Source organism: Phyllopteryx taeniolatus, chromosome 8 (assembly GCF_024500385.1).
Source record: "Phyllopteryx taeniolatus isolate TA_2022b chromosome 8, UOR_Ptae_1.2, whole genome shotgun sequence".
NCBI lineage: Eukaryota > Metazoa > Chordata > Actinopteri > Syngnathiformes > Syngnathidae > Phyllopteryx > Phyllopteryx taeniolatus.
In genome coordinates this window covers 30,311,437-30,328,836 of record NC_084509.1, presented here as the reverse complement: position 1 = coordinate 30,328,836, position 17,400 = coordinate 30,311,437, and the positions used below count along the sequence as shown (strand labels likewise).

General features: G+C 48.2%; 1 protein-coding gene across 2 annotated transcripts in view; it reads right to left on the bottom strand.

Annotated features, from left to right (window-relative positions):
• nlk2 (nemo-like kinase, type 2) overlaps nucleotides 1–17,400 on the bottom strand; it is a 51,014-nt gene that overhangs the window by 27,563 nt on the left and 6,051 nt on the right. For both annotated transcript variants that reach the window (XM_061780891.1, XM_061780890.1), the window contains exons 2-5: nucleotides 8,100–8,229; nucleotides 7,899–7,954; nucleotides 5,298–5,404; nucleotides 5,049–5,134 (exon numbers count right to left, since the gene is read on the bottom strand). In XM_061780891.1, the coding sequence (XP_061636875.1) occupies nucleotides 5,049–5,134; nucleotides 5,298–5,404; nucleotides 7,899–7,954; nucleotides 8,100–8,229 (379 nt within the window). The remainder of the gene's footprint in view (nucleotides 1–5,048; nucleotides 5,135–5,297; nucleotides 5,405–7,898; nucleotides 7,955–8,099; nucleotides 8,230–17,400) is intronic.

Sequence of the window (17,400 nt, the reverse complement as noted above, 5' to 3'; positions counted from 1 at the left end):
ATTTAACGATAGTTTAGCACCAGTTTTGCATGGCTTAGCCGGCTTCTCCTAGTTAGTCATTACTCGTGTACCTTTCATGACAACGACATTTGTCAAAATTGTAGCTTATTCAGCACCATGGAGGTGATGACTGGTGACTTTTAGAGAAACGGCGTGTTAGCCACACTACCGAGCCAGCCACAGCCGCAGAGCTGCTAGTAGTCAGCTCAGAGACGGGCTTGAAGTTAGTTTTTTTACATGGAGGAAAATCTGATGACATCATCAACAAACGCGTGATATCCACTTTCACGTCATCTCATCCTCTTCTGAACATTTTAGACTTCCCCATAACAATGGAACACATGGCAGCTGCCCATAACAAAATACGACAAAACCGGAACACTTGGCATAGCTGTATAATACACCATTGTAAAAGCACAAAGCTCACAACTTACTGTATGTATGGTTGGCTATTTTATGTCTAGTCTTCTAATACTTTTGCTCACATAACACAAATGGGGTTTTGCTGTTTTGCATGGAGGTGGGGCTCGAAGGCGATCGCCTGGTGGCCGGGCCTGCAGCCATGGGGTCCGGCCGGGCTCAGCCCGAAAGGGTAACGTGGGTTCCCCTTCCCATGGGCTCACCACCTGTGGGAGGGGCCATAGGGGTCGGGTGCAGTGCGAGCTGGGCGGGGACCTTGGCGATCCGATCCACGGCTACAGAAGCTGGCTCTCGGGACGTGGAATGTCACCTCTCTGGCAGGGAAGGAGCCCGAGCTGGTGTGTGAGGTCGAGAAGTTCCGACAAGATATAGTCGGACTGGCCTCCACGCACAGCTTGGGCTCTGGTACCAGTCCTCTCAAGAGGGGTTGGACTCTCTTCCACTCTGGAGTTGCCCACGGTGAGAGGCGCCGTGCAGGTGTGGGTATACTTATTACTCCCTGGCTCGGTGCCTGTACGTTGGGGTTCACTCTGGTGGACAAGAGGGTAGCCTCCCTCCGCCTTGGGGTGGGGGGACAGGTCCTGACTGTTGTTTGTGCCTATGCACCAAACAGCAGTTCAGAGTAGGGGGTCCTTGTAGGGGGTGCAGGATAGCGCTCCCGCTGGGGGACTCCATTGTTCTGCTGGGGGACCTCAATGCTCACGTGGGCAATGACAGTGAGACCTGGAAGGGCGTGATTGGGAGGAAGGGCCCCCCCGATCAGAACCAGAGCGGTGTTTTGTTATTGGACTTCTGTGCTCATCACGGATTGTCCATAACGAGCACCTGTTCAAGCATAAGGGTGTCCACACGTGCACTTGGCAGCAGTTCGATGATCGACTTTGTGGTCGTGTCATCGGACTTGCGGCCGCATGTCTTGGACACTCGGGTGAAGAGAGGGGTGGAGCTGGTGGTGTGTTGGCTTCGATGGTGCGGGAAGATGCGGGTCCGATGTGGCAGGCCCAAACGTATTGTGAGGGTCTGCTGGGAACATCTGGCGGAATCCCCTGTCAGAAGGAGTTTCAACTCCCACCTCCGACAGAACTCATGTTTGGGGGAACGTCTGGCGGAATCCCCTGTCAGAAGGAGTTTCAACTCCCACCTCCGACAGAACTCATGTTTGGGGGGTGGCGGGGGACATCGAATCCGTGTGGACCATGTTCCGCGCCTCCATTGCTGAGGCGGCCGACCGGAGCTGTGGCCGTAAGGTGGTTGGTGCCTGTCGTGGTGGCAATCCCCGAACCTGTTGGTGGATACCAACGGTGAGGGATGCCGTCAAGCTGAAGAAGGAGTCCTATCAGGCCTTTTTGGCCTGTGGGACTCCTGAGGAAGCTGATGGGTACCGGCTGGCCAAGCGGAATGCAGCTTTGGTGGTCGCTGAAGCAAAAACTCGGGCATGGGAGGAGTTCGATGAGGCCATGGAGAAAGACTTCCAGACGGCTTCGAGGAAATTCTGGTCCACGGCGTCTCAGGAAGGGGAAGCAGTGCACCATCAACACTGTGTATAGTGGGGATGGGGCGCTGCTGACCTCGACTCGGGACGTTGTGAGCCAGTGGGGAGAATACTTCGAAGACCTCCTCAATTCCACAGTCTGGGTTTTCTGAGGCGGGCTCTTCTATCTCTGGGGTTGAGGTCACCGAGGTGGTTAAAAAGCATCTCGGTCGCAAGGCCCCGGGGTTGGATGAGATTCGCCCAGAGTTCCTCAAGGCTCTGGATGTTGTAGGGCTGTCCTGGTTGACACGCCTCTGCAACATTGCGTGGACATCGCGGACAGTGCCTCTGGATTGGCAGACTGGGGTGGTGGTCCCCCTTTTTAAGAAAGGGGACCGGGGGGTGTGTTCCAACTACAGGGGGATCACACTCCTCAGCCTCCCTGGTAAGGTCTATTCAGGGGTGCTGGAGAGGAGGGTCCGTCGGGAAGTTGAATCTCAGATTCAGGAGGAGCATGTGGTTTTCGTCCTGGGCGTGGAACAGTGGACCAGACACCCTTGGCAGGGTCCTCGAGGGTGCATGGGAGTTCGCCCAACCAGTCTACATGTGTTTTGTGGACTTGGAAAAAGCGTTTGACCGTGTCCCTTGGGGGGTCCTGAGAGGGGTGCTACGGGTGATTGGGGTACCGAACCCCCTGATACGGGCTGTCCGGTCCCTGAACGACGGGAGTCAGAGTTTGGTCCGCATATCGGGCAGTAAGTTGGACTCGTTTCCGGTGAGGGTTGGACTCCGCCAACGCTGCCCTTTGTCACCGACTCTGTTCATAACTTTTATGGACCGAATTTCTCGGCGTAGAGGGGGTCCTGTTTGGTGGCCTCAGTATTGCATCTCTGCTTTTTGCAGATGATGTGGTTCTGTTGGCTTCATCAAGCCGTGACCTCCAACTCTCACTGGAGCAGTTCGCAGCTGAGTGTGAAGCGGCTGGGATGAGAATCAGCACCTCCAAATCTGAGACCATGGTCCTCAGTCGGAAAAGGGTGGCGTGCCCGCTCCGGTTCGGGCATGAGATCCTGCCCTGAGTGGAGGAGTTCAAGTATCTTGGGGTTTTGTTCACGAGTGAGGGAAGAATGGAATGGGAGATCGACAGGCGGATCGGTGCAGCATCTGCAGTGATGTGGAATTTGTATCGATCCGTTGTGGTAAAGAAGGAGCTCAGCCGAAAGGCGAAGCTCTCAATTTACCAGTCTATCTACGTTCCTACCCTCACCTATGGTCACGAGCTGTGGGTCATGACCCAAAGAACAAGACCCCGGATACAAGCAGCCGAAATGAGTTTCCTCCGCAGGGTGTCCGGGCTCTCCCTTAGAGATAGGGTGAGAAGCTCAGTCATCCGGGAGGATCTCAGAGTAGAGCCGCTGCTCCTCCACATTGAGAGGAGCCAGATGAGGTGGCTGGGGCATCTGATTCGGATGCCTCCCAGACGCCTCCTTGGTGAGGTGTTCCGGGCATCTCCCACCGGGAGGAGACCCCGGGGGCGACCCAGGACATGCTGGAGAGACTACATCCTTCGGCTGGCCTGGGAACGCCCCGGGATTCCCCTGGAAGAGCTGGATGAAGTGGCTGGGGAGAAGGAAGTCTGGGCGTCCCTGCTAAAGCTACTGCCCCTGCGACCCGACCTCGGATAAGCGGTAGAAAATGGATGGATGGCTTTTGCTGTAATGCTGTGTTTTAAGTTATGTATCTGATAGTGTTGTTACACTCGAGACAACCGGTCTCGAGACCACATTTTGAAGGTCTTAAGTCTTTTTTTGGATTCGACTCCCAAAAGTCTTGGACTCGGGATTTTCCGTTGAGACCGGTCGAAACCAGCACTGTTCTGCTATTCTTCAACTTCATTAATGTTACAGTAAGGAGAAGTGCTTAGTAAAAACAATAAATAAATTGTATTCATGTGTTAACAACGTCCCACCACCCCCGTAATGACCGCACCATTCACGATGTTGTGACTGAGGTGAAGAGGACCTACTTTTTTTTCAAAATAAAACATCATGGCTGCAAACAGCTGCCAACTCAAACAGCAGTGTTAGTTGGCAATATATTATAAAGTATGTACTTATAATTAATCTCTAAATGTGTCATATACTTGCTTATTATTGTGCTACAATCTACCCTTGTGAGGATAAGCGGTTCAGAAAATGGATGGATGGATATCGCTATTCCTCATTAAATCAATATCAATGCTATTAACTTGTAGGTACTCTAGGATATGAGGTGTTGGTCAGCCAATAACAAGCTGCATAGTGTATGACGCACCGCTAGGCTAGTAGACTTACTACGAAGCTGAACCCGAACATGGATGCGTTATTTTTTTTCCTGATCCAAGTTGCCGAATAAATATGCATTTGGGGCAACGCACACATGGGGGAGGGATACACACTAATGGACACGAGTTTACTCCAAGATGCGAGACAAAGGTTTTAACACCGCTCCTTAACAATAACTATATGAATATATTGCACATTATTTCCCCCGACACACAATGGAAATTGCAGCACTGTACCTGATTTAGTGGCCAGTCAATTCAGTTTGAATGCATAACTTTACAAGAATAGAAACGGTTTTACTTTTAAGCGTACTTTAGGCGGACATGCACTCCTGACGAGAGCCAGGTTACAATGTGCTCTGTCACGTGCGTGTCAAATTTGTGTATGAGTTTTTTTTTTCAGTAGCGTGCTTTAAACATGTATTATACTTTGGCTGCAGCTTATGCCAAATCAACTAAATTGGCTAGTTTTTCACTCTTTGTGTTGTATAATAATTATTATGAGACCCCACCGTGCACGTTTAGGTCACAAAATGCTGACATGGTTTTTAAAATGGACTTTTATGGTTTTGGTCTTTTCACGGTCTCGGCTTGTTTTGGTCTTGTCTCAGTAGGTTCTGGTCTCAGGCAAGTCTTGGTCTCGGATAGTGTGGTCTTGAGCACAACACTAGTATCTGATCCAGATGAAAATACTGTAGCTGAAAATACAACTTGAGCTGTTGATGTCTCATATTAATCTTCTGATATAAACCCAAATGGTTTTGAAATAAAAAGAAAGAAATTGGCCTTACTGTTCCTTGTCTTTTATAATCATTGTGTCCTATGTCCACGCACCTTCAGTACACAGTTGCTGTTGACCAAGAGGTTGCCAGGTTTAATGTCTCGGTGAAGAATGCCAGCAGAATGAAGGTACTTTAATCCTGGTGATGGTGGATCACAAGAAAAACAGATTCACAGTACAGTATTTAGCAGTTCCCATACAACACACTATGTCTGTAAGCCTTTTTTTTCTAAATGTGAATCAATAAAACCAATCATAACTTAAAAAAAAAAAAAAAAAAAAAAAAGACTGGAAAATCCAACCTCGAAGAATCTGATAGAGAAAAACTTTGGCGTGGTCTGAGCTCAGAGGCTGCGGGGACACGATGATCTTATGGAGGTCACTTTGCATCAGTTCTGTCACTACATATCTGGCCAATGGGAAGTTAAGGCAAAAATAGAAGAAAAATAAACAAGAGCATAAAAGAAGATAGCCAAATCTTCCAACAACAGGATAAGTTTTTTAAGTCTCATTAGCAAACAAGCATGTTTAATGCAACAACTCACTTGCTATTCTTTGTTCAAACTTGGTGTCAATGTCACCATTACAATTGTAATCGTTCACTCACATGACTTTCATGCCAGTGGCCTAGGATTGGCTCCTGCCCACCTGGTATGGGCTCTCGCTCACCCACAGTCCTAATGAGGATAAGCATTAGGGTAAATAAATGGATGGATCTTTAATAATGGAACTTGAACCGTCCACTGTCACCCAAACAATGGATAGAGAAGACAGATGTACTATCCGTACAACCTTCTGCTTATAGTGGCTGCTCACACTTTTTAAAAGCAAATAAAATTTAGTTGGATTAGCAGACAAATGGAGTCGCGCAGTGAGTGAGTGGCTTGCACGGCCGCTGAACAGTTCTGAGGTTGGGGGCTACGGCTTTCCTGTGTGGAGTTTGCATGTTCTCCCCATGATTGCTTGTGTCAGTTTTCTCCGGGTACTACAGTTTCTTCTTACCTTCCAAAAACATGCATGTTTGGTTCATTGAAGACTCTAAATTGTCCTTAAGTGTGAATGTGAATGGTGGTGACTGAATGGTAGTCAGTCCAGGGTCTACATCGCCTTTTGCCTGAATTCAGCTGCGATAGGCTCCAGCATACCCACGACCCTAGTGAGGATGAGCAGTACAGAAGCTCGATGGATGGATAGAGTAGACTGGTGACAGTTTGAGTATGAATTAGGGAATGCAGCACTTTTACCATGCAGTCAGTATATATTTATACAACAATTATTAATCTAGTATTACTTGATATTAATTTTTAATTTTCAAACTCACTGAGAGAGTAGTTTCACCTACCTGACTTCAGTGCAGGCAGTGTTCAGTTCCCATTGTGTGAAAAAAAACCCTGCAACATTTCCACTTAATCATGTTTGGTCTGCCACAGCATTGTTGTATTTGACCACAGAGTGTACATTTACTTTACCCCTAACACATCCAAATGTGTCCCGTTACCTCCATAATTACGTCAAATTCTGACAGATTCAGATAAAATGGGAGAACAAGCAGTTGCTGTGCATGCAGATTGGACCAGAATTCCCTCTGAGCCATCCGGAAGGTGTTCTCCATAGTGTCACCAAACTTCTCCCATGGCCGAGTTTGCCTCAGCAACCACCAAAGCTAGCATTCCACTTGGCCTGCCAGTACCCATCAGCTGCCTCTGGAGTCCCACATGTCAAAAAGGCCGGATAGGATTCAGTCTTCAGATTGACGACATCCCTAACCACCGGTGTCCACCAAGGGGTGTATGGCCACAGCTCCGGTCGGCTACCTCAATATTGGAGGCAAGGAACACGGCCCACTTGAACTCAATGTCCCCCGCCTTCTCAGGGACGTGGGCAAAGTTCTGTGAGACATGAGAGTTGAACCTCCTTCTGACAGAAGACTGCCAGACGTTTTCAGCAGACCCTTACAATACTTTTGGGTCTGCCAGGTCGGACTGGCACCCTACCCCACCATCAGAGCCCACATACCACCAGGAGATTTGTTGACAGCTCTGGCCCTCTCTTAACCAGAGTATCCAAGTCATGCGGCTGCAAGTCCGATGACACAACCACAAAGTATATCATCGAAATACGGCATAGGGTATCCGTGTTCACATATAGAATAAACTAGAATAGAATGTACTGTATATAATGGAATCTGGACACCCATATGTTTGCACAAGGTGTTCGTTATGGACAATCTATGATGCACATAGAAGTCAAGTAACTAAACACCATTGTGGTTCAGATTGAGGGGGCCATTCCTCCTAATCACACCCTTCTAGAGCTCATTTCCCACATGAGCATTGAACAGCTCCTCAAGAAAAAAACCTTCCCAAAACAAAAAACAACATTTTGTGTCAGGAGGACATCAAGATTAGAAAGTCTTTTAGCATTTCTTCAGATGAGCCCCTGCATAGTGGTGATTTCGGGGAAGCGATGACTGATGAACTGCATTAGCGTGTCAGAGCTTACAGTAACACACACAAACAATTGGTGCACATCTTTTCACTATTAACTTCTGAATTCTACATTTTACATTTCAAGGTATTTATTTACATTAAAAAGTATTGTTTTAATTTGCTTAACACTGTGTGTCATCAGTCAGTCACGTGTGAAAGATGCTGGAACTAATCCAAAAGCTCAAATCCCAGGAGGATCGCATCAGCCAGAGCATGTAAGCACGACTTTACACAAATCACTTCCAGCAGTCATACCTAAGGGTACAGTAGTCATTACTACAAGACATTCAAGTAACATAGGCTGAATTCAAGCCCTTTATGTGGTGGTTAACAAAGCCTCTGTAAAATATCCTCCTTTAAATTTCAGTTTTAGCAGAAGACGAAAAACAGAGCAATTGTAATTGTGAAGGATACATTTCTTCAAAGTAGTCAATGTGTGGAGGTTGCAGGATGTCAAGAGCAGAGAGCACCTGAGAAGGTAGCGTTAACATATGGTTGAAACCACATCTGTATCACTGTTTCAATGCAGTGTGTATGTGCAATGACTGGATCCAAACCAAGCTCAACCCTACCTAGCAAAAACGAAACTGTGCAACGGCAGTGCTCTGTACTTACATTTTCATGTTTAAAGAAACATAGCATCTTCAGTTCCCGAAATACCCTCTTGCAAGAAACAAGGTTTTGGAAGACATTGGGCATCTTTTTGAGGGCAACTCGCTTTCCATCTCTGGGATCTGTGACTGACCTGGAGAGTACAATGTTATTAGCAAGAATACATGTTTTTTTTTTGTAAACAGACAGCATCTCCAGAGAAGGCTGGGAAGGTGTGTTAGACTCAACGGGTATTATGTTGAAGAGGAAGCTTACAGTTGGTAGTTTGGATTTGAAATGCAATAAACCTTTTCTGACACACACCTCATAATTCCTGTTCCCGAAGGATCTGTGAGCAAGTATGCCTTTCAAACAGCCTTTTGGGCTTGACTGCACATGCACATTTTTTTCATTGACAAATGTGGAAGATTATGGTGGAGCCCTCTGAACTCTGCCTAGCAACAAGCACTCATGTTATACCATGTAGACCAGAGGGGAATGTATGAGAGCAAGCTCCAGGATCCAGGAAAAAAAGAACAACCCGCGTCACATCTGAAGCAAAAGAAGTTCCTTGATAGGGTCACACTATAAATAATTCTATATGTATATATATATATAGATATTACTATTCAACTCCATTTCTTGGAGGAATAAGTTGAGGCGATTATTATTATTATTTTTAACTTCCTGTGGGTCGAAGAGGAGTCATGCGTCCCTGGTATATAATATGGTCAGGGTTTGACCACCTTTCCACTGATGAGTCAAACAACATTTAAATCCGGGGATACCAAGATTAAAGCCTCATGAGGAGCACAGCATGTATAAGTAAGAGCATTCACACTGCAACCTTTTTCAAAGCACCCTTCAGTAAACGTCGAATAGGATCAGTCAAGGAAAACAGATGGCGAAGGAACGAAAATCCCTGGCTGCAGCAAGACTGTCACTCAAACATCTCTCAGAATGTGCTTAGAACCGTCGAAGGAAGCGCGCAAACCTTAGAGTACTTTAGGGAGGTCATGCAGCCAAACTAGAATTAGTTTATTATAAATGAAATGTAAAATTAATTTTTTGGGTCATTGTATTGTTTTTTGTTGTAAAAACCTTATTGAAGAGACATTTAGATGAGTATTAAACAGCAAATATTATTACTATATATTATTATATTTTGACATCTAGTAATTATGAGTACATTTCTTCAACAAATCGGTTAATCCTTACCATCATAAAATCCTGTATACTAATTAAATGTGGCTAAATAAAAATCCATGAACCAACAACAATAACGGGTGCCGCCAGACATTTGGGCAACACCACTTCAATGCATCTCATTGACAATACTATTTTTGTGGCCCCCTGTCATTGATGGGCCTTTAGAATCTAGGGCTGTCACAATATAAAAAATTTTAGGACGGTATATCTTCCAGAAAACTATCACGATAAAAATAGCAGTTTTTTTAATGCCTCTGAAATCATGAGAAATAAGGCCGGCCCTCGAGTCCGCATAAGGAGACAAGCCCTTCTCCGGTGAATCAAATATGTAGTCACCTATTGGCTGAATAACTTGTGCCGCTGAGGTTATGCTTAATAAACAGTTAACTTTCCTGCGTGTGTTATTTGGGGACTAACAAACAACAACTCAGAGAAAGGCGATGACGTTTTAAATGACGTCGCCAGCGTAAGAGCGAATCGTTTAGCTCCTTCGCTCACTAGATCCTTAGCATGCGGACTGGCGAACATAATAAACATTTAACTTTCCCTTAAGTGTCTCTGTTGTGTGTTACGCGCTGCACATGGAGCAAAGTTGTGGAGTATTGGTCGGAACCAACACCGGTCCGGCAGCGTTCCGCTGGCGACTAATGACACAGCCGTCCAACTCACTGTCTACAATGACAATTTATTCAATCCGGAAAGGCAATCATGTCCATTTTATTTATCGAACAATAAGTCGAGGTAGTAATTATCAACATCATCATCTTCTAAACTCTAACATTGTAAATCTTTGTAATCTTAACTCAAACACAATATGAATAATACTTATACAACCAAGGCCTTTTGGCACAATTTAAAGGTTGACTAATAAACAGTGCAACTTCAAAGGTTGAACACAATACTTTCAAGGAGGCTTGTAGATCTTCCTTCAGAAGCAGAATACATTTTACCCAGAGAAATTCTATTCCAGGCTCAAACTGTGGCCATAAAAAAGTATAGGCGTCCCTGGAAGCTGTCACCTTATCGTGGTGGTGGGGTTTGTGTGTCCCAATGATCCTAGGAGCTAAGTTGTCTGGGGCTTCACGCCCCTGGTAGGGTCACCCATGGCAAACCTAGGTGAGGGACCAGACAAAGCACGGCTAAAAGACCCCTATGATGAAAACTATAAATGGTTTCCCTTGCCCGGACGCGGGTCACCGGGGCTCCCCTCTGGAGCCAGGCCTGGAGGTGGGGCTCAAAGGCGAGCGCCTGGTGGCCGAGCCTGCACCAATGGGGCCCAGGCGGGCACAGCACAAAAGGGTAAGGTGGGTCCCCCTTCCCATGGGCTCAACACCTGTGGGAGGGGCCATAGGGGTCAGGTGCAGTGCGAGCTGGGCGGTGGCCGAAGGCAGGGACCTTGGCGATCCGATCCCCCGCGACAGAAGTTGGCTCTAGGGACGTGGAATGTCACCTCTCTGGCAAGGAAGGAGCTGGTGTGAGAGGTCGAGAAGTTCCGACTCGATGTTGTTGGACACGCCTCCACACACAGCTTGGGCTCTGGTACCAGTCCTCTCGAGAGGGGTTGGACTCTCTTCCACTCTGGAGTTACTCACGGTGAGAGGCGCCGAGCAGATCTGGGTATACTTATTGCTCCCCGGCTTGGGGCCTGTACGTTGGGGTTCAGCCCGGTGGACAAGAGGGTAGGCTCCCTCCGCCTTCGGGTGGGGGGACGGGTCCTGACTGTTGTTTGTGCCTATGCACCAAACAGCAGTTCAGAGTACCCACCCTTTTTGGAGTCCTTGGAGGGGGTGCTGGAGAGCGCTCCCGCTGGGGACTCCTCCGTTCTGCTGGGGGACCTCTATGCTCACGTGGGCAATGACAGTGAGACCTGGAAGGGCGTGATTGGGAGGAAGGGCCCCCCCGATCAGAACCCGAGGGGTGTTTTGTTATTGGACTTCTGTGCTCATCACGGATTGTCCATAACAAACACCTGTTCAAGCATAAGGGTGTCCACACGTGCACTTGGCACCAGGACACCCTAGGTCGCAGTTCGATGATTGACTTTGTGGTCGTGTCATCGGACTTGCGGCCACGTCTTGGACACTCAGGGTGAAGAGAGGGGCGGAGCTGTCAACCGATCACCACCTGGTGGTGAGTTGGCTCCGATGGCGTAGGAAGATGCCGGTCCGACATGGCAGGCCCAAACGTATTATGAGGGTCTGCTGAGAATGTCTGGCAGAATCCCTAGTCAGAAGCAGTTTCAACTCCCCCCTCCAACAGAACTTTGCTCATGTTCCGGGGGAGGCGGGAGACATCGACCACGTTCCGCGCCTACATTGATGAGGCGGCCAACCGGAGCTGTGGCCGTAAGGTGGTGGGCCTGTCGTGGCGGAAATCCCCAAACCCGTTGGTGGACACCAACGGTGAGGGATGCCGTCAAGCTGAAGGAGAAGTCCTATTGGGCCTTTTTGGCCTGTGGGACTCCTGAGGCAGCTGATGGGTACCGGCTGGCCAAGCGAAATGCAGCTTTTGTGGTCGCTGAAGCAAAAACTCGGGTATGGGAGGGGTTCGGTGAGGCCATGGAGAAAGATTTCCAGATGGCTTTGAGAAAATTCTGGTCCACCATCCGCCGTCTCAGGAGGGGGAAGCAGTCCACCATCAATACGGTTTAGAGTGGGGATGGGGCGCTGCTGACCTCGACTCGGGACGTTGTGAGCCGGTGAATACTTCGAAGACCTCCTCAATTCCACCGACACGCCTTCCCATGAGGAAGCAGAGTCTGGGTTCTCTGAAGTGGGCTCTCCTATCTCTGGGGTTGAGGTCACCGAGGTGGTTAAAAAGCTCCTCGGTGGCAATGCCCCAGAGTTCCTAAAGGCTCTGGACGTTGTGGGGCTGTCCTGGTTGACACGCCTCCGCATCTGCATTCAGGAGTATGGCGTACCGAACCCCCTGATACGGGCTGTTTGGTTCCTGTACGACCGGAGTCAGAGTTAGGTCCGCATATCCGGCAGTAAGTCGGACTCGTTTCCGGTGAGAATTGGACTCCGCCAAGGCTGCCCTTTGTCACAGATTATTCGACCTCCCGACGGACCCTCCTCTCCAGCACCCCTGAATAGACCTTACCAGGGAGGCTGAGGAGTGTGATCCCACTGCAGTTGGAACACACCCTCCGGTCCCCTTTCTTAAAAAGGGGGACCACCACCCCAGAGGTACTGTCCCCGATGTCCATGCGATGTTGTAGAGGCGTGTCAACCAGGACAGCCCCACAACATCCAGAACCTTTAGGAACTCCGGGCGAATCTCATCCACCCCCAGTGCCTTGCCACCGAGGAGCTTTTTAACCACCTCGGTGACCTCAACCCCAGAAATAGGAGAGCCAGCCTCAGAGACTCTGTGAGACTCTGCTTCCTCATGGGAAGGCGTGTCGTTGGAGTTGAGGAGGTCTTCGAAGTATCCCCACCGACTCACAACGTCCCGAGTCGAGGTCAGCAGCACCCCATCCCCACTATACACAGTGTTGGTGGTACACTGTTTTCCCCTCCTGAGACGCCGGACAGTGGACCAGAATTTCCTCGAAGCCGTCCGAAAGTCTTTTTTCATCGCCTCACCGAACTCCTCCCATGCCCGAGTTTTTGCTTCAGTGACCACCAAAGCTGCATTCCGCTCGGCCAGCCGGTACCGATCAGCTACCTCAGAAGACCCACAGGCCAAAAAGGCCCAACAGGACTCCTTCTTCAGCTTGACGGCATCCCTCGGTTCGGGGAATCCCACCACGACAGGCACAGACTACCTGACGGCCACAGCTTCGGTCGGCCAGAAGACGCTCATAATACGTTTGGGCCTGCCAGGTCAGACCGGCATCTTCCCCCACCATCGGCGCCAAGTCACCACCAGGTGGTGATCAGTTGAGAGCTCCGCCCCTTTCATCACCCGAGTGTCCAAGACATGCGGCCGCAAGTCCGATGACACGACCACAAAGTCGATCATCGAACTGCGACCTCGGGTGTCCTGGTGCCAAGTGCACGTGTGGACACCCTTATGCTTGAACATGGTGTTCGTTATGGACAATCCGTGATGAGCACAGAAGTCCCATAACAGAACACCGGTCGGGTTCTGATCGTGGTGGCCGTTCCTCCCAATCACGCCCTTCCAGGTCTCGCTATCATTGCTCACGTGAGCATTGAAGTCCCCCAGCAGAACGATGGAGTCCCCAGCGGGAGCGCTGTCCAGCACCCCTTCCAAGGAATCAAAAAAGGGTGGGTACTCTGAACTGCTGTTTGGTGCATAGGCACAAACAACAGTCAGGACCTGTCCCCCTACCCGAAGACGGAGGGAGGCTACCCTCTCGTCCACCGGGGTGAACGCCAACATACAGGCGCCAAGTCCGGGGGCAATAAGTATACCCACACCTGCTCGGCGCCTTTCACCTTGGGTAACTCCAGAGTGGTCCAACCCCTCTCGAGAGGACTGGTACCAGAGCCCAAGCTGTGTGTGGAGGAGACCCTGACTATATCAAGTCGGAACTTCTCAACCTCACACACTAGCTCGGGCTCCTTCCCTGCCAGAGAGGTGACATTCTACGTACCTAGAGCCAGCTTCTGTAGCCGGGGATCGGATCGCCAAGGTCCCTGCCTTCGGCCACCGCCCAGCTCACACTGCACCTGACCCCTATGGCCCCTCCCACAGGTGGTGAGCCCATGGGAAGGGGGACCCACCTTACCCTTTCAGGCTGTGGCCACCAGGCGCTCGCCTTCGAGCCCCACCTCCAGGCCTGGCTCCAGAGGGGGGCCCCTGGAACCCGCGTCCGGGCAAGGGAAAACGTCTTCCTGAATTGTGTGTCATCATAGCGGTGTTTGGAGCTGTGCTTTGTCTGGTCCTTCACCTAGGACCTGTTTGCCATGGGTGACTCCACCAGGGTCCTGAAGCCCCAGACAACTTAGCTCCTAGGATCATTGGGAAACAAAAACCCCCCCATCACGATAAGGTGACAGCTCAAGGAGGGGTTATTAATATACTGGAGCACAAAAGTAAAAAATCTTGCAGTTGTGTATAAACACTGAAAAGGTAAATTGCATGTAAACTTAAATGATTTGCCCTAACAAAAAAATAAAAAATGGATAATAACAACTATATATACATGTACATATAGAGTACAAAAGTTAAATATGGGCACGGTGGCCGACTGGTTAGAGCGCCAGCCTCACAGTTCTGAGGAGCGGGGTCCAATCCCCGGTCCCGCCTGTGTGGAGTTTGCATGTTCTCCCCGTGCCTGCGTGGGTTTTCTCCGGGCACTCCGGTTTCCTTCCACATCCCAAAAACATGCATTAATTGGGGACTCTAAATTGCCCGTAGGTGTGAATGTGAGTGCGAATGTTGTTTATTTCTATGTGCCCTGCGATTGGCTGGCAACCAGTTCAGGGTGTACCCCGCCTCCTGCCCGATGATAGCTGGGATAGGCTCCAGCACGCCCACGACCCTAGTGAGGAGAAGCGGCTCAGAAAATGGGTGTATGGAAGTTAAATATGGTAATAGCTCCGTATTGAAAAAGTAGTGTGCAATAAGTATTTAACACGTCACCATTTTTTCTCATGAAATATATTTCCCAATGTGGTATTGACATGAAAATTTCACCAGATGTTGGGAACAACCCAAGTAATTCATACGTACAAAGAAAGTAGAATAAATAAGCTCATAAATCAAGTTGTGTGTAATAATGTGAAATGAAACAGGGAAAAAGTATTGAACACGCTAACTGGTATTTATTTAAGCCTTTGTTTGCAATGACAGCTTCAAGACACCTCCTGTATGGAGAAACTAGTCACATGCAATGCTCTGGTGTGATTTTGGCCCACTCCTCCACATAAGCAGCCTTCAAATCTTGAAGGTTCCGTGGCCTTCTTGTATGGACTTAGAGTTTCAGTTCCATAGATTTTTTATTCGATTCAAGTCAGGTGATTGGCTTGGCCATTCTAGCAGCTTTTTTTTTTGTTTTTCTTTGAAACCAATTGAGAGTTTCCTTGGAAGTATGTTTTGGATCATTATCCTGCTGAAATGTCCAAACTCGTTTCATTTTCTTCATCCTTCCTTCAATTATGTGACATTTACCAGTACCATTTGCTGAAAATCAGCCCCACACCTTCATGTTCCCACCTTCGAACTTCACTGTAGGTATGGTGTTTTTCAGGTTTCTCCTCCAAACGTGGCGTGCATTATGCCATCCAAACAGTTCAACTTTGCTCTCATCCAACCCGACTAGTCTTCCAGTCTTTAACTGGCTTGTCTAAATGTTGTTCAGCATACTTCAAACGAGCTTTGACATGCTTTTTTTTCCAGCAATGGGGTCTTGCGTGGTGAGCGTGCATACAGGCCATGGCGGCGGAGTGCATTACTCACTGTTTTCCTTGTGACAACTTTTTGTAGCTCTTCACAGGTGGTCCTTGGCTCTTGGACAACTCTTCTGATTATTCTTTGCACTCTTCTGTCAGAAATCTTGCGAGGAGCACCTGATCGAGGCAAATTTACGGTGGTATGATTAGCTTTCCACTTACGTATTATGGCCCCAACCGTGTTCACTGGAACGTTTAGAAGCTTAGCTATGCGCCTGTAACCAATGCCATCGTTTTGCAACAACTAGTTTGCGATGGTCTTGAGACAACTCTCTGCTCTTACCCATCATGAGATGTGTCTTGAGTCACACCTTGGCAATGAGACCTTTTTGTAGGCCATCAATTACGACTGAACCATCTGATATTCATTTGCACTGACAAGAGGTTGGATTGCCGTTTCATTATTGATAGATTTTAGGTGTTGTCTTGGCTTTCCATGCCTTTTTGCACCTCCCTTTCTTCATGTGTTCAATACTTTTTTTTCCCTGTGTCATTTCAGGCGGCACGGTGGCCGACTGGTTAGAGCGCCAGCCTCACAGTTCTGAGTACCCGGCTTCAATCCCCGGCCCCGCCTGTGTGGAGTTTGCATGTTCTCCCCGTGCCTGCGTGGGTTTTCTCCGGGTACTCCGGTTTCCTCCCACATCCCAAAAACATGCATGAATTGGAGACTCTAAATTGCCCGTAGGCATGACTGTGAGTGCGAATGGTTGTTTGTTCCTATGTGCCCTGCGATTGGCTGGCAACCAGTTCAGGGTGTACCCCGCCTCCTGCCCGATGACAGCTGGGATAGGCTCCAGCACGCCCGCGACCCTAGTGAGGAGAAGCGGCTCAGAAAATGGATGGATGGATGTGTCATTTCACATTTTTATACACAACTTAATTTCTGATCTTATTTATTCTAGTTTTTTTGTATGTTGGGTTCTTCCCAACATCTGGTGAAATTTTGAGGTCAATAGCACCTTTGGAAGTATATTTAGTCAGAAAAAATGGTGACGTGTTAAATACTTATTTCACCGGCTTTATAATTAACATTTCTTTACTTATTTAAGTAATACCTAATGAAGTAGCATGTTTGCGGCATTGTGCGACAAGTCAGTACTGGTACTTTTTTCGTCAAACTCCATTCATTTATTGCGTCTGTCAACAAGTTTGCTATATTGCTTCCTCCCTGTGTGGCTTCTGTGGAGGGGGGGTCTATTCTGTATAACATTTAACACAAGAATTCCCACTCGTTGGGAATGAAATGTGAAGTGAGTTACAAAAGTAGGGGTCAGTCATTCTTTCTGTCACCTTCAATGACTCCAAAACCACTGCCTTAACTCAGTGTACAATTCCGGGACGGCAACTTCTGCCGTGTTTTCTTGTTTGAATTGCATATTGTGTTTGGATTGTCGTTTGTCCATTTCTGTGTTCCGGATTTACAGGAGACTCCATAATGACCCTAAACATCAGATTTAAAAGTGGAAGTTGCTCACTTCACGCTGCTGTTTGCTTGGGTAGCCATTGTGTTTGGCTTTCATCCAGACAAAGCAAACCACACGCACAGCGCCTCAGAGTGGGCAGGAGGTAAATCGATTCAGCAGATTTGCAGAATTGATATTGAAATGTGAAAAGAAAAATGGAAATGCATTGCTGAATCAATATTTTTTTACCCACCCTTATCTAACTGTAGTTTCCTCAAGTGGCATCTGACACAATAAACCACATCTGTTTAACTAGTGGCCCATTTTATATGTAATTTATTATGGCCT